The sequence below is a fragment of the Ipomoea triloba genome, chromosome 4 (genome assembly GCF_003576645.1).
Source record: "Ipomoea triloba cultivar NCNSP0323 chromosome 4, ASM357664v1".
In the NCBI taxonomy this organism is placed as follows: Eukaryota; Viridiplantae; Streptophyta; class Magnoliopsida; order Solanales; family Convolvulaceae; genus Ipomoea; species Ipomoea triloba.
This window is the reverse complement of record NC_044919.1, coordinates 28,366,318-28,389,869: the sequence shown is the minus strand read 5'-3', so window position 1 is coordinate 28,389,869 and position 23,552 is coordinate 28,366,318. Positions and strand designations below refer to the sequence as shown.

At 35.4% G+C, this 23,552-nt stretch overlaps 3 protein-coding genes across 4 annotated transcripts; 2 read left to right on the top strand and 1 right to left on the bottom strand.

Annotated features, from left to right (window-relative positions):
* The first annotated feature begins 127 nt into the window (after positions 1-127).
* Positions 128-864, top strand: LOC116016513. Its single transcript, XM_031256818.1, has 2 exons — positions 128-327; positions 363-864. Exons 1-2 carry the CDS (start codon positions 303-305, stop codon positions 764-766), a joined length of 429 nt encoding a protein of 142 aa, XP_031112678.1. The 5' UTR covers positions 128-302; the 3' UTR covers positions 767-864.
* A 1,051-nt stretch (positions 865-1,915) lies between these two features.
* Positions 1,916-6,315, bottom strand: LOC116016512 (proline-rich receptor-like protein kinase PERK15). Its single transcript, XM_031256817.1, has 8 exons — positions 5,931-6,315; positions 5,071-5,514; positions 4,353-4,727; positions 4,001-4,213; positions 3,256-3,627; positions 2,875-3,118; positions 2,652-2,799; positions 1,916-2,540 (listed from the first exon to the last, which is right to left on the bottom strand). The coding sequence occupies exons 1-8, from the start codon at positions 5,974-5,976 to the stop codon at positions 2,169-2,171; spliced, it is 2,214 nt and encodes a 737-aa protein (XP_031112677.1). The 5' UTR covers positions 5,977-6,315; the 3' UTR covers positions 1,916-2,168.
* Positions 6,316-10,292: 3,977 nt separating this feature from the next.
* Positions 10,293-22,732, top strand: LOC116016265 (nodal modulator 1). 2 transcript variants are annotated; one of them, XM_031256436.1, is made up of 27 exons: positions 10,293-10,509; positions 10,669-10,734; positions 10,958-11,044; positions 11,215-11,271; positions 11,407-11,471; positions 11,585-11,754; positions 11,968-12,029; positions 12,190-12,273; positions 12,824-12,992; positions 13,420-13,535; positions 13,719-13,847; positions 14,280-14,351; positions 14,510-14,605; positions 15,251-15,328; positions 16,052-16,180; positions 16,367-16,543; positions 16,856-17,059; positions 17,181-17,294; positions 17,405-17,655; positions 17,982-18,027; positions 18,115-18,363; positions 19,106-19,336; positions 19,643-19,734; positions 21,102-21,330; positions 21,474-21,830; positions 22,037-22,110; positions 22,257-22,732. In XM_031256436.1, the coding sequence occupies exons 1-27, from the start codon at positions 10,402-10,404 to the stop codon at positions 22,363-22,365; spliced, it is 3,621 nt and encodes a 1,206-aa protein (XP_031112296.1). In that variant the 5' UTR covers positions 10,293-10,401; the 3' UTR covers positions 22,366-22,732. The 2 variants fall into 2 exon arrangements, with proteins under 2 accessions (XP_031112296.1, XP_031112297.1); XM_031256437.1 differs by having other exon boundaries at positions 22,301-22,726.
* Positions 22,733-23,552: the final 820 nt, after the last annotated feature.

Below are 23,552 nucleotides of genomic sequence, written 5' to 3'. Positions count from 1 at the left end.
CGCTAATCCGTCACTATTCCGTCGTTAAATTAGCAACGGAATGAATCCGTCGCAAAATCCGTCGTTATTTCCGCGTTTTTTTGTAGTGGGCCTCCTCCTTCAGATAGTTGGTCCTGGAGAAAATATGGGCAAAAACCCATTAAAGGATCTCCTCATCCCAGGTATACTACATAGTAGTTCACTTAATTAGCTAGCTAGCTCCTTTCCTTTGATTATATATGTGTGTGTGTGCAGGAGTTATTACAGATGCAGCACCTCAAAGGGTTGTTCAGCTAAGAAACAGGTAGAGAGGAGCAGAATGGATGCCTCTGTGCTTATCATCACTTACACGTCCACTCATAACCATGCATCCAGCTCCGATCCGGAGCCTGCAGCGGTAGAAGAAGAAGATAATCCCACAATTCCAGTGCCAGAAGGAGGAGAAGAAGCTCAAATGGAGCAGCACAGAACCCGCCTGAAGGACAATAATGGTTATGATGAGGAGAAGGATAGTTTCCACTACTCCCAATCTCCATTCAACACCTCTCAACATATCATTATAAACAACTACCTTTTTACAGAAACCTTGGGAACCTACAGTAGTCTTCTGCTAGACGGAGAGCCCTTGTCTTGCCGGTACCCTCATCTCATGGACTTCAATTCTCCACCCCCAAATCACAAGAAAGAAAACTACGACTTCTACGATGAGCTGGAAGAGCTCCCCCACACTTCATCCTTCATCACCCACACTTTCTTCAAGGACACAATCTCTGTGAATTCCATTTAATTTAGAGCTAGCTAGAAGGGTTAGTTGGTTCACTGAAATTAAAGTTGTAAATGTAGTTCAGACCCCAAAAATAATCCAAGTATTGAAATTCAATCTTAGTTTCCTAGCTCCCTCCCTCTACTTTTTATTTTATTTACTCCTTCACTTAAATTCAATGGGCATAAATCTATCACATTCTGGCCTGGCCGGGTACAGAAATAATACTGGAGAGAGAACATTTAATTTGGTTGGTCTCACCATCATCAGTGAGCCTCTGGTCCTACCAGGCATGCACCTGCAGAAGATAGATAGAATGCTAACCAAGCTAGAGCAGGGAGCCACTAGGATAGTACAGTGTTCATATGTTTCACATTTTTACTCAAACATCTTATTCCATCTGCAAGAATCATATAGGTCCCCATTTCATTCACTTGAGCGTATAGTTTGGCATTTTGTCATTATTCGTGCATGTAGTTTGGCAAAATCAATGATGAGTAGCTTAAAAAGTACCAGTAGCTATTCTTTAAAAAAAAAAAAAAAGAAAGGTACCAGTAGCTAGTTTTTATATATTTTCTTTCAATTTGTGGAACCCAGAAACACACTCACCCTCAGATCAGCAGTTACAGCACTATTTGCAGTGGGTGTATGTGGTGCATGCGCATATATAAAAGAAATATATTCTTATAATGGTTTCCAAGAGAAAGAGATCAAACAATATAACAATATGACAAATGTCCAGAGCTGAATATTTTGTGGCAAAAAAAACACAAGAAAGTGGTGCAGCTCCAGATTGAAAGCAAATATGAAAAATGGCCTCGTGCAATCATTCCTAAGATAAGTGAGGTGGGCAGAGAGTTTAAGTTGATGCTAACTTTTAAATTGAAGATAGCTAATTGGCTGCATAAAAAAGGAAAAAGCATAGCATTTCTGTTGAAAGTAGATCATTCATGATCTAACTTTTAAGATTTACAATAACGGTATTTCTTCTATGCATAAACAAAATTCCCCACTGCAAATGCTAGTGGCTTGATTGTATGCTCCACTGTCTATATATTAGCTTGACTTTCTTTTTGGGGGTATTCTTAAAGGACCAAAAGCAAAATAGCATGAACTAAAAAGAGGGAACTAAAACAAAGCCACATATAGAAGGAATTGAGTTAGCAGACAAAATTAAGTAGTAGAACCCAACAATACATTTCCAATATGAAAAAGAAGCGATGGTATCAAACATATGTACAGCTCTCATCCAACAGTAGAGAGTTACCACATTGAAAAACTGACTGAACAATGGTTCTCTACAAGGGATGAATAGCCCCACCATCCCAGCCCAAGGGGAATCAAATACAAGGGGGAAAGAAAGATCTGCCATTACATCACAAAAATTCCCTGCAAAGTTCTACTGCAGTTCAGATTGTAAGAATGGTTATCGTCCTTCATGTAGGTCTTCAGAAAATACGGCTGTCTGAGAGATGTCCATTTCAAATGCACTCAAGCCAGAGTAAGGACCAGAAGAGAACATTGATGATGTACCATCGGATTCAAAGGTTGTGGATGACTGCCTAAGGTTGGGTCGAGGGTTGGAATTTGCTGTGGAATCCTGATACTCAGTTACGCGCTGCACCATCTTTAGTGATTGTACAACCTCCCCCATTGTAGGCCGTTGATTTGCTTCTGGAGCAACACAAGCTGCAGCAATTGTGCAAACCCGTACAAAATCTTCCTTCGGATACTTCCCATCAAGTCGTGGATCAACAAGTTCTTCCAGTCGATCTTTATCTCTTAGGATTGGCCTGGCCTGAAACAACTCTCATGTATGATTACCATTTACCAAAAATATATAAACACAATTAGTATGGCAAAAAATGAACAAAAACAAATGACAGCCTGTGCCAAAGTCACAACATACCCAAGTAACAAGATTCTCCTGTCCTGATGGTTGTGACATGTCCACAGGCTTCCTTCCAGTCAACAACTCAAGGAGGACAACCCCGTAACTGTAGACATCACTTTTTACTAATAGGTGCCCGGTCATAGCATATTCAGGGGCTACATACCTGCAGAGCCTTCCAATTTAGTCAATGATTCCCTGTGTATTATTAATTATTAACCAGTTGAAGGAAGAAACCAACCCAAATGTGCCCATAACACGGGTAGACAGATAATTTGCTCGGCCTTCAGGGGCTTGTTTTGCTAGACCAAAATCAGCTACTTTAGCATGAAAGTTGTTCTCAAGCAAAATATTGGATGCTTTGAAATCCCTGTGGATAACACATGGTTGGGAGTCCTCATGCAAGTACGCAAGTCCTCTTGCAGCATCAAGCGCAATCTTCATTCTGGTGTCCCAGTCCAGAGGGCAGTTTACCCCCAAAGGGCCTGCAGCAAATCAGTGCAATTGTCAAATTGCACAACTAGATCAGAATTGTTAATGGACTAGGTAATTAACTCTAAGTAATCTCCTTTAGAAATGCTTCAGAACTAAATTTATACACATTAGGAACATAAAAATTTACCATGAAGCCAAGACTCCAAGCTTCCATTAGGAACAAGCTCATAACACAGTAGGTTTTGTGAAGAATCAATACTGCTATAATAGCCAATAAGTTTCACAAGATTTCGGTGGTGTAGTCTACTAAGCATCTCAACCTCAACTAGAAATTCTTTATCTCCTTGCTGTCCTCCACTACTAAGTCTCTTGATGGCCACAGCAGTACCATCACTTAATACACCCTTGAACACCCTGCCAAAACCACCCTCTCCAAGGACACTAGATGGTGCAAAGTTAGCTGTCGCTTCTTTCAGTTCTTCATATGCAAGAAACCTTGTACTTGTAGGATGGGCAAAAGACCCTACAGTTTGAATTGAATCTACACTCCTAGGCTTCACTGTTATGAAGAGAACAAGTGAAAGAACAAAAAGACTAGAAGTTAGAAGAAATAAAAAGTCGGTGTTCTGCTAGTTTATATATTTAAAAGAAAAATGTAAAGCCATCTCAAGCACTTCGAATTCAGTATGTTTCTTCTAACTTCTATATTTTGGTTACTCAATGCTCCAAATTTAAATAATAGGAATGCTGGAAACACAGTTTTAATTTCAAGAACACCTTGATCAGTTCTGCTAGAAAGTTTATGATTGGAAACTAAGCTTATGTAAAAAAAAGTGGTAGTAGAACAAGCTTCAGAAACTTTTGTAAATGAGAGGGGGGAAAAAACACAACAATTTTGCAAGGAAGTGATGATTGCATATAAAATCAGATACCAGTCTCGTTAGGTGATCTTTTCTTCTTTCCTCGCTTAGAAGCACAGGCATAAATTATCAGCATGGAGATAACTGCAAAGATAAGTATGCCAGCAACAATTCCCACAATAAGAATCAAGTTTGGATGCTTCCCCTTATCTGCAGGGGTGAATGGGGCATGAGTTGAAGGTAGGTGTGGACCTGCTTCCATTGGTGACATAGCAGCTAGAGGTGCTGTATAACACACAAAAGTTATTTACAACTTAGAAAAGATAAGAGCTTCACAAAAAAGGTCCAAACTATAGCAAGTAACCTATATTCTCAACATTTTGTAGATCAATAGTAATGATTGATGTCATGTTTAAGAAATTACCTTGAGATGAGGCTGGAGCTTTAAACCAGGTTATATTGAGAAGTTGATAACCACCTACTAATGCAGGGTTTAGATGAACCTTATGCATATACAATGAAGAGTTTATGTTGGAGGCTTCGATTGCTGAAAAGCTAATTCCCTTGTATGGTGTAATGTCCATTGAGATATTAAGTTTTGACAAATCAATAACATAAAAGTTAATTAGCTCAATTTGAGAAATCTGCAAACCCAATTGTTTAGCAAATTCATTTAGAAAAAGATTATTCCAATGTGGGTTAGATGAGACATTCAAAAGGAGAAGATCGATCTTTATTGGGTACACACAGTTGCAAGGCAGACTTCCTCTCTTAAGTACCATGTCTGGTCCACAACAGTCTGCAAAAACAAAGAATGAAAGCAACACAGTTATTCATTTTTCCCCTAACTTTTTTTTTCTTTTTCTATTTTTAATTTCATTTTTGTGGGAGAGGGGTGGAAGGTGGGGGTGTTTTGTTGGGACTTGTTTGGGATCAAATAGATCATTTACAAACTTGGCACTATGCACATGATATTTATTTAAGCAATTAAGTTTCTTAAATCTTAATGCCGGGTTTAAGTAAATTCAATCAAGAACTATTTATACTAAATAATAGACAAAATCACAAAAAATGACAATAACATAGCATGATTATAATGACTAAAGTTCTGTGTATCTCTCTCCTGAAAATGGAATTCTTACCAGAAGTTTGAGGTGAAAGTGGTGGCTGAGCCAAAGGTATACTACTAGCACTTGATTGTGTTGGAGCAATCTGATCAAATTTTGGAGGTAAGAGCCCTGCAGTCGGAGGTACTACTCCACTCTTCTTCATTAATGGTCTGGACAAGTGGGAGCTTGAAGGAGGGTGTGCATAAGTTACCAATGGACCATACTTAGGAGGCTGAGCCGGAACTAGCTCTAGCCCTGGTGCAACATAAGGAGGAGCATGTTTCCAATGTGGTTTATGAAATATAGGAAGATCAGCCCGTATAGGTAAATCAGGTATAGAGGATGCTGTCAAAGGTGTACTGACTGTAGCTAGAGCATCAGCTTCCAACAGCTTACCCGGTAGACTGGTGTTAGACAAGACATAAAATAGCACAAGCAAATGTTTCAGCACTAAGCAATTGACCTTCCTTACCACTCCTGAAATTCATGTAGCAGGCTAAGTCAATAATATGAAATTCCCACTCATGAAAGTAAAAGTGCAAGTTTCAGTTTTCCAGCTACTGCCACACAAGGTACACATGCTAAGAGTTCATTCCCTGGTGTAAATGCAAATAAAGTAGGAACTATTTTGGCAAGCAATTTATTTTCCCAAGCATCGGAAGTAGTTAAATCGAAAATTTTCCTATAAAGCCCAATTCTTTAAAGACAAACCCTAAATTAGCAACTCAAAAAGTGTCTCCTACAGTCCTATGAGATTTTCCAGCAAAATATTATAGTTGGTAGAATTAAACAAAAAAAACGCCAAATACCGCCATAGAACATACCGAGATAAAAGCATTTTTCCTATTTAAAATAACAGTAAAACAAAAACTTGGAATAGTAAAAAAGCACACCGTTTTGAGTGGAGAAAACCAGCAGCAGCTCAGCGAAGTGCAACATTACTGGCGCCGATGAGTATCACCGATTCAGATCTGAGAGATTCGATGAAATCGCCGGCGGTCAGACCCGAACCAGCTCCGGAATCGACTAGGAGCATGCGTTAGCTACAGAGTGAAGATTGAGAGGTCCAGAAATAAATTATAAATGAATTTCTCATTTCTGAGCTGAGAAATAACTAAAAATTCTCTAGCTAAAGTGCTTTAAAAATCCACGAAAATTTTTAAGAAGTAATAAATAAAAAAAAGGGGGAAATCGTTCAGCCTTTGGTGGGGTTATCGTTCGCTTCACTCTGCCATCACTGCTCACAGTTCAGTTTTTAATTCTGAAGTACAACTCATTTTCTTTTACCGCTCCTCTCCCTTTCTTACTCTTTTTGCTTTATTTTTATTTCAAATACTGTAAGAAATGTTTTCAAAAAAAAAAAAAATACTGTAAGAAATAAGTCTCCTTATCTTGTGGTGTCTTAACGTGCGCCATTAGCGGCAAAGTGTTACCGTAACGGTAAGAAACGGTCGACGTCGGTCACGTCACCGACTCAACACTGAAGCTTCAAAACTCAAAAGAGACTGATGTATAATGTATTAACCAATTGCCCGGCCATTTATATCATGGACCAATGTGCGCAATGCATTGTATACCCCGCACTAAAATGTTGAGAGAATGAGTTATGTGCATTCTAAGTAATTGTACGTTCTTTGTATTCTAGACAACTGTTCTGTGTATTCTAGGTAACTGTGTATTCATGTTAGTAACACAGGTTGTGATGTGTTTGTGCATTTGAATGTTTAGCAGGATGAGTTATGTGTATTTTGTGTCAATATGTGTAACCGTTCTTTGTATTCTAGGCAACCGTTCTGTCTATTCATGTTAGTGACATTCGAATGTTAGGATGATGAGTTCTGTGTATTTTGTGACCGTTCTGTATATTCTAGGCAACCGTTCTGTGTATTCATGTTAGTAACATTCGAATGTTAGGATGATGAGTTCTGTGTATTTTGTGTCAATATTATGTGTATTCTAGGCAACCGTTATGTGTATTCTAGACAACCGTTCTGTGTATTCATGTTAGTAACACATGTTGTGATGTGTTTGTGCATTCGAATGTTATGATACACAGAATATAAGCCCAAGTATTATCTCTTATGTTCCATATTTTTCAAATTTCACAATGTTGTTTAAATATTCACTTTTTGTCGTGTGTGTTTTTGTGATCTGATGAACATGTGTGTGTTTTTTATTCTTACTTCTCCGTCACTGTTTTTGTTGTTGTTCAAATTACAGTTATATTTTAATTTTAAAAAAAAACTGTAAAAGTCATAATCATAACAATACGGTTCGTTTCGGAATAGGGTCCACAATGCATTGTGGACCCTGGTCGACGGTATAACGATCCCCAATTGCCAATTCGGGCCGAACCCAAGTTAGAATACGAGTTACTAATATTGTATTGATAAATATTGCATGTACTTTTAAATTTCTCTCGCATTCATATTCTTGATGTAGATACTTTTAGTATGACTTACATAATGAAAATATTTTATCATAGATTGTCATGTAAGGGAGTATGAATTGAAAGTATGTGTAGTAGAATTCTAATGCATCTTAACTAATCTCTTTATATTATCTTTAAATATGTTTTCAAGTGTGTGAAATATTATTATTTTCTTGATCAAGTATGTCATACGAAATTTTCCTAGTACAACAAGCTAACAAAGACATGATTTGTCAAACGCACACTTTTAAATAGTGATTTCTAATCTAATTTTAACCGCCTATAAAAAATAATAAATTGCTATTGGATTTGTTAATAATTCTCTTCAAATTGGGTTTAGTCTTTATATCATACCAGCAAGATACTTAAATTGTATTGAATAAATGTCATGAGACTCTAATATCATGTTATGGATTTGGGTAGGTCTATCGGTCTATGACACGAGTGTAGTACAATTCATCATATCAATAAACGACTGGGAATAAGAAATCAACACATTCAAAATATTTCAACCTCGCTTGATCCATCGCTTGATTAATTAATAATTCTAACCAATGGGCTAATAACTCACATTATAGATTGACAAGACAAACCTATATAGATATACAAACTCTATACAAGTGTGGTACATAGCAAACAAGTAATATAGCGACAATTAAAATATGCCATCATTGCGACTTACTAAACTTGTATTTGTGTGTTTTCAAAAAAAAAAAAAAAAAACTTGTATTTGTGTTACATGTTAGTTTGTCATGTTTAGATGAAAATACACTTGAAAGATATATTTGTCATGATTAGTTGAAAAGCTAGCTTTTAAATGTTAAATTATCTAATTATAAATTAAAAAAAATTAGAGAGATAAAAAAAAGAAAAGCTAAATGTATATTAAAAAATGCAACAAATAATGACAAATTCATGACTTATCACTAAACGTTATGTTTCTTCTTCTTCTTCTTCTTTTCTTCCAAAAAAAAAAAAAACTAAACATTATGTGTTATAGGACTTATTTGGTAAACAATAGACCCACCAAAATTGTAACGAGTATGCTATTTATGATATTTTTATCAAGTAAAAACATCATAAATGTTGTTTGGTAAAACAACATTTTGTTACAAATCTATTAACAATGGAAGGTGAAACCTTGAAATCCAAGGGTTGAATTTTCAATACAAACTCCAAATATGTAAATGGATCTAGCCTAATCTACCATAGATTGATGATATAAAAAGGGGATAAAACAAGCTCATCCACCTAGGGTTTGAGATGGGGACAAAAGCCAAAATGAAATGAGATAACATCTGCAATTTATGCTCATGGTACGCTCGTCAAGAGCCTCGCGATAGCAAAATAACATATAGCACTGGAGGACCGTGTCACAAGGTCATTACCTCGTGACTACGTGCGTGACAAACAAGTTTCAGCATACTGGAGTAGGCATCACGAGCTAACTACTGCGTGGAAGGTGGCATGATCAGCAACAACTGAAATTCTCTAGAGCATGGAGTCACGAAGCTCATCGTCGCGTTGTGGAGATGCGTGACGAACATGATCTGCTTGCTGGAATGTAGCTTCACGATGCTTGCTGTTGCGTGATTGTGAGGTGTGATGGCAAGCTAGCTAGAAGCTCACAATGTGACCACAGCGTGGCTGGAGTGGTGTCACGGGGCACTCCATGTCTTGGTGACCGGTGTGATGCAACATGCTAGCTTTTTATACGTGGACTTCATGAGGCTGGTTGCTGCGTGGTGGCCAATGTGACTAGAAGACGTGATCTATGAGGCTTGTTTTTGCTCCAAATCCCCATTGATTTGCTTCTCTTTGTCTACAAATCATTCTAGCTCCTTACTTATTGTGGACAAGTGATTATATATGAGCAAAATAACACAAATCAGTCATAATCCACATGATGTTTGGAATGATATATGAATAAAATGACTTAATAAAGGGGTTAAAATATGGACAATAAACACTTATCATAATACTAGTTTTTCTTATGCGCGATGCGCAAAAAATAGGTGTCAAATATTAATATTTTATATTAAAATTTTAAATTTATTTAGATTTTAGATATTTAAATTATTGTAAATAATAATAATAATTATAATGTAAAATATTTTTTTTATAAATTTTATATTTATAATTTAGAAAATAACTAACATTTAACTCCAATATATAATGTGTATATATTATTATTATTATTATTATTATTGATGAAAATAAGAAAATATATAGTGGATGCATGTGTATGGTAACAATAGTGGAAAAGATAACGGAAGTTATAACGGTAGGGGTATATTTGTCTAGTGTATTGTAAAGTACAACTTTTATAGCATAATATAGAAAAAAACTTAACGGAAAAAACAAACATAAATGAAGGGTATAATGTTTTTAGATTAGATTATCTTTATTTAAAAAAAAAAAAGGGATAAGGGTCAAATAATATACCTTCCATCAATATATCAAAGTGAAATTAAACCATCGAACTTAGAAATTTTTTAATTAAACCCTTAAATTTGGTGTAATTAACCTATTTGACCTATAATAGCATGTTATTGCTAAAGAAACTGGATCGTAGATTAATATTTTTTAGAAATTATATTTTTATAAAAAATAAAATAAGTATAGTAATCATTAAAAAAAATTACAACAATTCATGTCAACCTGGTAATCAGTGAAATATATTAATTACACAATTAAAAAAATCAAGGGTCTAATTAGATATTTTAAAAAAATTTGGGAGTAATTACATTTTGGTACATAATTGGATGGCCTATTTGAAAATTAAGAAAAAAAAAAAACAAAACAAAATACGGAGTATTATACTTCGAAATGAGCCAGGAGAGCTGAGAAGACCAACCCCCGGCGGCTTTGCGCATTAGAGCGCAAAGATCTGTGATTCACTAACACTGGCTTCGTTACTTCGCGCACGAACAATGGCAGTAACGTGGCATGCTCTTCTCTCTGTGACCCTGCTACTGTTTCTATGTGCATCAACACGCACCACTGCAGATGTAATACAAGGTTGCGGCGGATTTGTTGAGGTGAGTCTATACTCTTTCACTATCGCCTTTGATTTCCGAGAAGTTGGATTTCGATCAGATCCATGATGTTCAAGTGTGAAGTATGCAGTTCAGAACTCAAACTTTTTTTATATTTAGTTTAATTTGTTTCTGTTTCCCTTTCCTTTTGGACTGATGTAGGCGAGTCGCGCACTGATCAAGTCGAGGAAGCCGACTGATTCGAAACTGGACTATTCTCATATCTCGGTAGGCGTTCGTTATTCTCCGTGAGCTTGACAGAATGAAGAATTTGAATTTTCATTGATAATTTAGTTTTTAATATTGTGGAGCATAAACATTTTTAAACAAAAAAAAAATAAAAATCAATTAAATGGCGTGGAATGATAAGCAACGTACATTTATTGGTTTATTCTAAGTTCTCAGTGCAAGATAAAATGTTTATGTTGTTGGATTCTATTTTTGAATGCAGGTTGAGCTTAGGACATTGGATGGGTTGGTGAAGGATAGAACACAATGTGCTCCAAATGGTTATTACTTTATTCCAGTATACGACAAGGTGGGTCTGAAGATGGCTTATATATTACTTCTATGAGGTTATGTAGCCATTAGGGATCCTATAAGTTACTATTATGTTCATTTACTCCAGTGCAACATTGAAATTTACTGAATTGACACCTTAGCTGCTGAGCATCTGAATCACATTTTTGTTGCTAAATTCGTTTTTAGGGTTCTTTTATTGTCAAAGTGAAGGGACCAGAAGGATGGTCGTGGGACCCAGAACAAGTTGAGTTCTTTTGAAGCTAATTTGATAATACTCTTGCATATCTTTATCCATGCTTATTGAGGAGGAACCTTTCAGGTAACGTTTTGTTAAATTTTTATTTAGTATAATCTGACATGAGACGTTTCTTTTTGTAGGTTCGTGTTTCTGTTGATCATACTGGTTGCAATGCCAATGAAGATGTTAATTTTCAGTTCACAGGGTCTGTTGAAAATCCTGCAAGTTGTGGAATTCAATTCTAGTGATGTTTGCTGCATTTTGACACTGTTTTTTACTTTGCTATGTGCATATTTCTATAAGTTATTTCTGATGTAGGTTTACTGTGTCTGGAAGAGTTGTGGGAGCTGTGGGTGGGGAGAGTTGTACTCAAAAAAATGAAGGTCCACCTAATGTGAAAGTTGAGCTTTTGTCTCCCACAGATGATGTTGTTTCTTCTGTATTAACAACTTCATCTGGAACATATTCCTTCACAAATGTTGTTCCTGGTAATGATACTCTTTTCATAGTTGTATTTTTTCTGGCTGTGTGGAGCTACATGTAACATCTGTCTTACTAATATTGGATTATGATGCACGGATATTCTGGGCATTACTTTTTTACTTTTCAATCATTATTTTTTGTTCATATCATATTTCTATTAATAACATTGGATCTCTTTATAAGAAAATTTCTATCTTACTGATTGTTCCTGGATACAGGGAAGTACAAATTACTTGCATCCCGCCATGACTTGAATATTCAAGTTAGAGGTTCAGCTGAGGTGGTCTCAGGCTTCCCTTTTGTCATTTGATCATTATATCTTATTTTTATATATTCGGGTGGAGTTATTTGCTGTCTTGGACCAATTGTACATTCCGGTCCTATAGTAGTTAAGGAATGCACAGAGCTGATTTAGCTTATGAGCCATAATATTCATGCAGGTTGAATTGGGTTTTGAAAATGGTGTAGTGGATGACTTTTTCTTTGTCCCTGGCTATGATATTCGTGGATCTGTTGTAGCTCAGGTAAATTGTTTTATATGATAATTTATTTCATGCTTGCCTCCATTACACTTACTGTATCACTAAGGACTGTATACAAGATGAGCTTGTTTACAAACAATATCAAACTTTACTTGTTTATAGTTTTAGAGTTGAGTTCGAAGTTATCAAGTGTTCATTAAAGCGTGGCTTGACTTGTATACATCATGCAACTTGTTTATATCATTTCACTTGCCAATTGTAAGCTTGGCCCGACTCATATACTATTATTGTGTGTATATTTATTTAATATGTACATATATAATATATAATAGTATAATACAACTTTTAGAATAATTGAGCACAACCTCATGTCTTTATATGAGGAAGCTGAGCTCAAACACTAATTAGTGTTCACCTATTCAATGAGCTGGCTCAGCTGGACACATTTATAACTCTGCTTTCCCATTTTGAAATGAGTGTATATGCATTCGTTTTTATCATACATAAACAAACACTGAACTGCTCTTTACTGTCTTTTGATTGCAATTTTGCATTCTGCTTTCTTCCCACTATGAATGTTATTTGTTTGCAGGGAAATCCTATTTTGGGAGTTCATATTTATTTACATTCGGATGATGTCTCAATGGTTGATTGCCTTGAAGACCTTGGTAATATGCCTGGTGACACTTCTGACGGAGCAGCTCTGTGTCATGCTGTGACAGATGCTGATGGAATTTTTACATTTAAATCAGTTCCTTGTGGTAATAGTTGTATCCTTAATATTTGCCATTCCTTTAAATTGTAGAGTTGCCTGGAAGCAGTCATCATCTGTCACTTCATTATATCTTGTGTGTGCCATTAGGAGATGGCAAGTGGCTTGGACTGGGAGTTGAAGTTGCTATGTGGCCACTGTCAGTGGTTTTTTAATTTATTTATTTATAGGAATTAACATAAAATAATAAAATATGCCTTGCTAGTGTCCAGAAATGTCTTATATTTTTGTCATCTTTGTCCTATACTCCTATTACAAATAGCTGAGACACATTTGTAGCTCTTGCAGTCTTGATCTAGGAAGTCCTTTGAAACCAGATATTCTTGATTACCTTAAAATTGCTTGTATAACATGGCTATAGAGATTATTTGAATCTTTTTTACATTATGATGATTTATCTAGTGAAATATCTGCAGGGCTTTACAAGCTTATACCCTTCTACAAGGGTGAAAACACCATTTTTGATGTTTCACCATCTTCTGCATCAGTCATTGTAAAGCATGATCACACAACAGTCCCCCAAAAGTTTCAGGTATAAGTTTTGCTAAATGAGAAATTAAAGAAACTTGAAAAAAGAAAAGAAAAAAAACAGGATGAAAATTTGAAACCTATCTTGCTCAGCAAATACTGATGCTGCTTATTTGAATTTCTTAATCTTAAATGTAATTTTGCTTCACAATCACATTTCATACTCTGCTATTTTAATTTTAAATAGGTCACTGGATTTTCTGTTGGTGGCCGTGTAGTTGATGGTAATGGTGAGGGAGTGGATGGTGTTAAAATTATAGTTGATGGTCAGGAAAGATCGATAACTGACAAAGAAGGATATTACAAGCTTGACCAGGTAAAGTATATGCTATACTTGGGGAAATTTTATGTATTTCATTCATTTTGTTATAGCTCAAAGGAAAACATGTTGCACTTGCTTGTGGGTGATAACTTTGTACACTGTTGTTGCTTTCATGGTTATCAAGGTGTTAGCTTTGTAAACTGTTGTTGCTTGCTTTTTATTCTCCTTTTTATTCATCTGTGTTTTTATAGTGTCACAGTGGAGTTTTTCTGTTTATTAGACAATGAATTATTTTCCCTTCTGGTTGCTTTTTTGGGAAACCCTTTTTCATTTATTGAAGCTAACTTCATTAGTAGCACCAAGGTGTGCTGCAAAAGATATATGCCAAAAGAAAAACAAAACTGCGTTTCAGCTTTTGTGATATCATAGATTGTGTATAATCACTTATTTAATTTTATGTTGCTTCTTCCTTTACATTATTTCTAGGTCACATCGAAACGTTACAATGTGGAGGCAAAGAAGGAACATTATAGATTTAATAGACTGAATGACTTTTTGGTAAGCTAAGCAATTATGTCCTTTGATGAACTACACAGTCAATACATAGTTGTGCTTGAAAACTTGGTATACATTGTGTCTAGTATTTCCCCAATTTAATGTGGTTGAATACATATTTTCCATTTTTTCTGCTCTCCCTGAAAATTGTGACCTTTTAGGTTTTGCCAAATATGGCTTCGATTGCTGAGATCAAGGCTTTGTCATATGACGTATGTGGAAATGTCCAGACTGTTAATAGCGACTATATGGCCAAGGTATTATCAAATTCCCCTTAAGTTCATTGTCATATCATTTAAGCATTTTAAGTTGATCTAGGTTAAAAAAAGGTGCTAGTTGTACCCAATTAACTTAAAGCAGTATTTACATGAAGTGTAATCTAATATGGGGCAGTGTTGATAGCTATATACTATTGATAAGCTGTGTGTAAATATTCTGCTCTTTTTTTTTTTCTTTTTTTTTTTTTTTAAATTTTATATATATATATATATATATATATATAATTTTTTATTTTTGCTCAAAATTTATTGACAAGCACCGTATAGTAGAGGCCAAGTGCACAAAACTGTAGTGGCACTTAGAATGACATGAAATAGGGCACAACACACCTTGTTTGATACACCTTCACTTCACCTAAGAAATCCAGGTTAACAGGCTTGCTTTCTATCATGGCCAATAAAAAAAAGTCTGTGTAATGACCTATTCAACTGTAAATACTAACAGAGAATGGGGCACTTCTTCCTGTTGTTTTGGTTTCTGCAGTGACACTGCTTATATATATATGTGTGTGTGTGTGTGTGTGTGTGTATATATATATCAATATATGTGTATATATATATATATAAGATAATGCCCTCTTTATGCACTTTGTTTTATTCTTGTAAGTAATTACCTTAATACAGGTAACACTCACTCATGGACCAGAAAACATGAAACCTCAAGTGAAAAAGACAGATCAGAGTGGCAATTTTTGTTTCGAGGTATGTTAGTGGAAGAGTTGATTATCAATGCCATTGATCTTGTGGTTGCCCTCTGCAGTCAGAGTGTGCTGCTTTTTTGTGGACCTTGATAATTAGCTGATATTACTATTTTTCATAAAATTCCTAAGCTTGTGATGCTATGCAATTCATGAATAACTTAGTTCATTGAAAGAACTTTCTCACTGGCTCTGAGGTTTCTTAAACAAGTAAATTCAAGTAATTAACACTTTTGATTGATGTACTAATATGTAAGTAGAATAGTAGATAGTAGCCCTTTGAGCAGATAGTTGTAATGCTATACATATATGCTAAGTTAATAAGTTCATTGACATTTCAAAAAGAAAAGGAAAGAACATTACCATGCATGAAAATATTTTTTCCTTTTCAGCAGTTTCATTGTTGTAATGCTAGAATTTATGGTTGCATAGAGAAGAAATTCATTGACGGAATTAAAAAGAGAAGTACCTCCTGCAGAATGCTTGATTTGGTATAAACAGAATATGTTGTAGCCATGTAATGACCAGAATTCTTATCCTGCCTGTTTGATACTCCATACTAGATAGTCCCAGAGGATGAGTGGAATCAGATGTACATTCTGATTCCATCAGCTACTGCCAAATGCTTTACTTGTCTCTGCTGTAACTGTATTTCACCAAGAAAGTTGAATTTATTTTGCTTTTGAAATTTTCTACACATTGAAGTTAATATCATCTTTTCCTGCAGGTTCCACCTGGTGAATACCGTTTATCTGCTATTGCAGCAAATCCTGAGAATGCTCCGGACCTTCTGTTTTTTCCTCCTTATGTTGATGTTTCAGTCAGAAATCCTTTATTAGGCATTGTATTTAATCAGGTAATTTGTTTTCTGTTGTTTCCATGTTTTTGACTAAACCAGAATTCTGCTTTAAAGTGGATGCTGAGATTTTTCTTTAATTGATGTTCAGAGTACATATCTTAACTATGCAGCATTTTATGCTTAAAGCATCAACTATCATAATGCTGTTCTAGTGCTCTCTAACCATATCTCTTGTCTTTTTAGGTGCAAGTCAATATAGTTGGCTCTGTCGTATGCAAAGAGAAGTGTGGTTCTTCTGTTTCTCTTACTCTTGTGCGCCTGGATGGTAAACACAAGGGTGAGAGGAAGATAATTTATTTGACAAATGAGAGCAACAAATTCCTATTCTCAAATGTCCTTCCTGGTAAATACAGGGTTGAGGTAATATTCCTTCATTTCTGATTGCTAATGAACTTTTGGGTTACTCCCTCTAGCTATCTACACCACCAAAGTATTCTCCCATATATCCATTGTATGCCTCTTATATTATCTGAAGGAGACTCTACTTGATAATACAATGAACAATAACATTATGTTGAAAAAATGCTGAAAAATAGAGTACGTAAACTTGAAACTACATAACATGCAACACCGCAACATCCACTCGATTGATTTATATATATATATATATATATTCTTGCAGTTTGTAGAAGTTTATAGTTTCTTCATCTTTGAATGCCCTGTTCATTTCAGGTAAAGAACAACTCCCCAGGAACGCTATCAGGAGAAGATAGATGGTGTTGGGATGAAAGCTTTATCAATGTCAATGTTGGAACTGAAGATGTTAAAGGACTATCATTTTTTCAGAAAGGGTACTGGGTTAATATAATTTCGAGCCATGAGGTAGATGCTTTCCTCACGCAACAAGATGGCTCTCTTGTGGACTTAAAAATAAAGGTCAGCTTTATTTGATGATAAAGTGGCCTCTCTTTGATAGTAAAAGCAAGCCTATGAAACATCTATTTCATTTGAAGCTCATTGTTTGCCCCCTCAACCCTCCAACTATGCTATATTGCAGAAGGGATCTCAGCGCCTATGTGTGGAATCTCCTGGAGTGCATGAACTGAACTTTCGTAAGTCATGTATTTCCTTTGGGAGTTCCTCTTTGAGGATTGATACTTCTGATCCATCGGTATAATGCTTACTAGTGTTCATTTTCCATATTTCATATTATGTTCCATCTCTCTCCCCCCTCTCTCTCTCTCTCTTCTTTTCCCTGAACTTATTTTCTGGTTTCTGTAGCCTATCTCTTTGAAAGGAGAGAAATATCTTCTCAAAGGTCAAATCCATGTAGACCCAAATTCACTTGGTGGTTCAGAAAATTTGCCTCAGAATATACAAGTTGATATTTTAGACACAGAAAATTCTGTTGTTGGTGGTATTACTGCAAGCCCTGTCCATAGTGAATTTGATCAATCCGCTACTGCAGTTTATGAATATTCAACATGGGCAACACCCGGGGATAAATTTATATTTGTTCCTCGAGACTCTCGGTATGTGATTATAGTTGTGGACTGGAGGTGATGAGTTTGAGTCCTCTCTCTTTCACTGTTATTATTATGTTCCTTTTACTCTCCCATCCATTTCCTTTGGGTGTTTCCCTGTATGCTTAAGGTTGAGGTAGTGGTTAACTGGTTATTTAAAGTAAAAGCTGGCTTCATGTTATATTTTTTATGCCTTGTATATGCTATAGATTCCATGTGTTCTTTCAGTGTCTTGCAATGTCTAACCCCTGTCATTCACGTCTGATGTGCACACTTAGTTTGTATTCTTTTTCATTATTAATGCATTGTTTCCTCAATCTGGATTCGTTTGACAGGGATGATGGGGGGAAAAAGATACTGTTCTATCCTAGGCAGCAGCATGTAAGCAGTAGTATATGTTTTTAATTCCAGTCACATTATTTATAAGTCATATCTCACTTTTCAAGTATCTTGACTATGTTTTAATAGGTCTCTTTGACGCAAGATGATTGCCCTCCAATCATTTCTCCATTCTATGGTCGCATAGGATTATATATTGAAGGATCTGTATCACCCCCTCTCTCTGATATTAACATCAAAATCATTGCTGCGGGGGAAAGCGGCAGTGCTCCTCTTAAGCATGGTGACGTAGTAGTTGAAACTACTACTGGGGCAGATGGCCTTTATGTTGCAGGACCTTTATATGATGATATTAATTACAGTGTAGAGGCTTCAAAGGTTTGTGTGTTAACCTGGAAAAACTCATTTCTTATCTGCCTCTCAATTTGTTGATTATTTTTTTTCATAACTTTCAGCTTTTAAATTGTGATCTATCTCTTGATACTAACTCTAAATATAATTCACACTGTCATTATTGTTGATGCCATCTTACTCTTTTAAAATATCGGGGCTTGAAGAATGTATTTTCATATATTCCTAGAAAATTTATACTCCGTAATCTCTTACAAAGAAATTGAACTTAATAAATACTCTGTATGTGCAATATCTGGTTCCTTAATCATTATGTGAATATGTGATATATATTCTCTAATAAACTTGCTTCTCTAAGGAATCCCATTATCAAATAAGCTGTAGAAAGAGAGTGCTTATCAATAAGTTGATTATTGCTATTCATAATATGTATAAAAAATAATGAAAGTGAAACCTCACAACTTAAGCTTAGAGTTGAGGTCGAACACATAACTTATTATAATAAATTAATAATATGGTACCAGCACAAGAAAGAGGCTTGGGGTTCAAATCACACCCACAACCTGTTGTTAAAGACTTAAAGTATTGTCTTTGGACCAAATGTTGGGGGGAAAGGGGTGAGGATAATATATAAAATGTGATTGTGTATTATACAAAAAGCTTAAACTTTTAGTTGAATTGGAATGCGTCATTTATGCACACCATTTTTCAAAAGTGTAATAGACAACTGTATAAATGTCGTTCTCATCACCATTTTTTTTTCCTGCAGTCTGGTTATCATGTAAAGCCTCTAGGACCTCATTCCTTTTCTTGTCAGAAACTTAGTCAAATATTTGTGCGCATATATTCAAAGGAGGATGCAAGAGAGCCTTTTCCTTCAGCACTCTTATCATTGAGTGGTGAAGATGGTTATAGGAACAACTCGGTAACTGGTGTTGGTGGAACTTTTATTTTTGACAATTTATTTCCAGGGAGTTTTTATCTCCGACCTCTGCTTAAGGTAATATTCCACTTTATACTTGTATGATCAAATAAATTTTGAACACCTAAAATGGGAAACATTTGAACTCTCTGTTAATTGGTCCTGTTTGACTGTAGCAGCATTAATGTGCTGTCGTTGGCATTATGAAAAATCTATGGGTACTCAAAATGGCAATTGCTGGTGCATATAAACTACTCTGAAAATATTGAAGCAATGTCATAAACATCACTTGTTCAAAGCATCTGAGGATCCTAAAATTGTAATGTAGCATGCACACAAATATTACGTCTGCAATTGTAGGAATGATTGGATCTCTGTTTGCAGGAATATGCTTTCTCACCTCCAGCACAGGCAATCGAACTTGGTTCTGGTGAATCCAGAGAGATAGTCTTTCATGCCACTCGAGTTGCATACAGGTATATGCACGAATTGGTCTTTTTATGCTAGTAATTTGTTGTCGTGACTTTCTATCATTATGTCTCTTACAAATGGTCACATACTGTTTGCTTGCTTGTTTGTTTGTGTTTGTGTGTGTGTGTGTGTGTTTTTTTTTTTTTTTTTTTTTTTTTTTTTTNTTTTTTTTTTTTTTTTTTTTTTTTTTTTTTTAAATTTAAAGTTTAATTATGTAGACTAACTGCTTAAGATCTTGGTTGTTCCTGCTATCTAGCTCTGACTCTTTCTTTGGTAATTGATTGTGAAACCAATGTGTTTAGATTGTATTTCTTATGTTGAGGATTTCCTCCCTCTGACATCATTTCTTTACTTTTGCTTGTTAACTTATTATCTTATTTCATTTGAAACTTTGCAGTGAAATTGTCTTTTGCTTATTCTGGCTTGATAATTCAATGTGGCATACTCCTACATGTATTTTTTAATACTATTATTGAGCAAATTGCCATTTTGGTCCACTGACTATAGGTGTCCTGTTAATTGCAGTTCACGACTTTCAAAACTGTTAATTTCATACCTTAACTATGCAATTTTTATCAATTTTGGTCAATCCGGCCAAATTGCCGGTCAAATCTCACCGGAGAAGAAGAAAAGGTGGATTCGCCGGAGAAGAAGAAAAGAGATGTGAAATGACTAAAATACCCTCATTTAAACTATTAAAATTTTCCGGAAAAATTTGGCCGGCAATTTGGTCGGAGTGACCAAAATTGATAAAAATTGCATAGTTAAGATACGAAATTAACAGTTTTGAAAGTCGTGGACTGCAATTAACAGGACCCCTATAGTTAGTGGACCAAAATGGCAATTTGCTCTACTATTATATTGGTTATTATTAAATGTATATTTAATTCACTAATGATGAAGAGTTGATTGCGCATAGACAATGTTATGATATTGATACCATCCTTTTAAATAACAAGCGTTCTGGTCCATGTATTGCTTGGGTTATTACTGGTTAAGTGCCTTTGTTTTTAATATGACACTTCCTAACTTATTAGTTTATTTTCCAGTTTTAGATAGCCTGCCAATGTTATGATGCCTTAGCAGTTATGGTACCAAATAGATGTCATCTGACATCAAATAGAGTGCTAAATGGCATGCGAGCTTCAACCTTCTTCTTTAGCTTATGTTGGATCTTTTCTTGGGTTTGCTTTCTGGCTGTATATATTCTGCTTTTACTGCCTATTTTCTTCAAATAACCTCATGTTGTCACTTTTGCTTATATATTTCAGATTAAAGAATAGTCTTAAGTTTCTTTTTATACAGAGAGATTGTTCTGTGAGTGTCTTTATACCTGATCTTTTTGCAGTCTGATGTAGTTTGACCTTTTCAGTGCCATGGGAGTTGTTGCTCTCTTGTCTGGTCAGCCAAAAGAAGGTGTTTCGATAGAAGCTCGAGCAGATTCAGAAGGCTTTTATGAGGAGACGGTAACTGATTCATCAGGAAATTATCGCCTGAGGGGGCTACTGCCCGATACTACTTATGTAATCAGAGTTTCAAGGAAGGTTGAATATGGTAGCCATCATATTGAGCGTGCATCTCCAGAGTACATGACCATTAAGGTTGGTTTTTGCACTTCTTTCCCATGTTCTTTCAAGAGTGAGGATCTGCAATTAAGAACTCATGCCATCATAAATAATTATTGTTATCTCTCTCTCTTTCCTTGGGCATCTGTAATTTCTTGGCCGTGCTTTCTTGATTATAGGTTGGATCTGAGGATCATAGGGGGTTAGATTTTGTTGTTTTTGAAGAGCCAGAAATGACCATCTTAAGCTGTCATGTTGAGGGGCAGAGAGTGAAAGAACTTCACTCACATATTCAGGTGGAAGTGAAGTCCGCTACTGACCCACTGAAGATTGAATCTGTGTTCCCGCTGCCTCTTTCGAACTTTTTCCAGGTGAAGGACTTACCAAAAGGTAAGCACCTTCTACAACTTCGATCTGCTATGCTATCTGGCACCCATAGATTTGAATCAGAAGTTATTGAGGTTGACTTGGAGAAACATAGCCAAATTCATGTGGGCCCACTCAGATACAAGATTGAAGAGGATCACCAGAAACAGGTATGCCACTAGTTTTCTAAATGTCTATTGTGGCACCCTCTGAAGTCTTTCCTTCTCTCTATAGTATCTTTTATTCCCTTGCTAATATTAGTTACTGTAGCTGGTAAACATGAATACTTATTGAGTAGCATCTCTTTTATTTTTGTATTTTTTAAAATTGTAATTCGGTTATAACTATTTCTCTGTTGTACCGTATTTATATCCAGGAATTGACTCCAGTTCCAGTATATCCTCTCATTGCTGGAGTCTCAGTTATTATACTTTTTATCAGCATGCCAAGGTAATTAATTGTCTTTTTCTCCATTGTCCCCTATTATTGCTGGAGTCTCAGTTTCTGCCAGAATTTTTTCTGTTTAGTTCTCTGCTTTGTTTTTTTTGGAAGACTCATTGTAGTGGAAATGTACTCTTCTAAAATGATACTCGCAGATTGAAGGATTTATATCAAGCTATTGTTGTGATGCTAATGTCAGGATCAGGATCAGCTAGCCTAAGAAAAGATGCGAAAAAGCCCTCCACAAGGAAAAAGACATACTGAAACTTGAGGTGTGTCCGTCTTCCATTTTGTAGGAGCTTGAAGGTTGATTAACTGGTATGTCTAATTCCAGATGCATCACATCAGTTTGGTGAAAGTGTAAACTTGATAGATGACAGAATATGCATCATTGCATCAAATTTTCCAAAGCTGCGCTATAAGCTGTCAGAACAGTAGCTGCTAGATTATTTAATTTCAAATTTTGACGTCCTTGTACTCTGATCGTTGTAGCTAGGCAACACTTACAGGACAGGAATAGGGATGATAAAACAAATCTATTTATTGAGATCCCGTTTGCAGGGTGTCAGGTTTTTGGACTAATCTTTTACATTATATTATATTTCATGATTAGAAGCTTCTTGTGCGGGCATTGGTTTTCTAATTTCCTGTTTAAAATTTATAAGCTAGTCAATAAAGTGGCCTAACTTTTGGAAGTGTAGTTTTTTAAAGGTGGACGAGACTACGAGTTTACGAGTCTACTATAGGTTAGGTGTTATTATTCATTTATTATTTATATTAGAAGCTCCAAATGATGCAAGTTCAGAGCGAAAACACAAAATAAAAAGTAAAGCCCACATGAAAAGGTAACCAAAAACTTCATATGGAATCGTAATCGGAATGGAATTAATAAAAATACTAGAGGCGGGACTCCTATTCTCCTAAGGACAGATGTTATGTCATGAACTCGGATCCACCTTGCGAAGGTGGATCCGCGTTCATATTCACAATTTTATAATTTCATGTTCATAATTTCATAATATTATAATTCCACGTTCACAATTTCATAACTCCATATTTAACAACATCATAACTCTATGTTTAACCGTATAACATAATTTTTGAATTTTTATAACTAAATTGTGAATATAGAGTTAAACATTGTGATATTAGATAATGTAATTTTGTATATTGAAATCTAAAACTGTAAATATAAATTTCTAAATTGTGAACATAGAGTTCTACAATTGTGAATATGGACCCGAGTCCACCTTGCAAGGTGGACCCGAGTCCATAGCATAATTTGCCCCAGAAGAAGTTGATAACCAATTGTTATACATGGACCATGGTTCATATTGTATTGTGAACCTTTTTGTACATTCAGTTGACACATTCTGTATCTATAATTAATAATTTTTGTATATGTGAACAAATAACTTGATAATTGATGCCAAGGACCTTGTGGTCCAGTG

Excerpts from the sequence above, each read along its gene's own strand:
- LOC116016513 (XM_031256818.1), top strand. The coding sequence starts at position 303 with ATGCCTCTGTGCTTATCATCACTTA. Across the intron at positions 328-362 it reads TCTGTGCTTATCATCACTTA|CGGAGCCTGCAGCGGTAGAA; the intron begins CACGTCCACTCA and ends CCAGCTCCGATC.
- LOC116016265 (XM_031256436.1), top strand. The coding sequence starts at position 10,402 with ATGGCAGTAACGTGGCATGCTCTTCTCTCTGTGACCCTGCTACTGTTT. Across the intron at positions 13,848-14,279 it reads GATATTACAAGCTTGACCAG|GTCACATCGAAACGTTACAA; the intron begins GTAAAGTATATG and ends CATTATTTCTAG. Across the intron at positions 16,181-16,366 it reads TAGGCATTGTATTTAATCAG|GTGCAAGTCAATATAGTTGG; the intron begins GTAATTTGTTTT and ends TTGTCTTTTTAG.
- LOC116016512 (XM_031256817.1), bottom strand. The coding sequence starts at position 5,976 with ATGTTGCACTTCGCTGAGCTGCTGCTGGTTTTCTCCACTCAAAACG. Across the intron at positions 4,214-4,352 it reads AGCTCCAGCCTCATCTCAAG|CACCTCTAGCTGCTATGTCA; the intron begins GTAATTTCTTAA and ends TGTGTTATACAG. Across the intron at positions 2,800-2,874 it reads CGTGTTATGGGCACATTTGG|GTATGTAGCCCCTGAATATG; the intron begins GTTGGTTTCTTC and ends AAGGCTCTGCAG.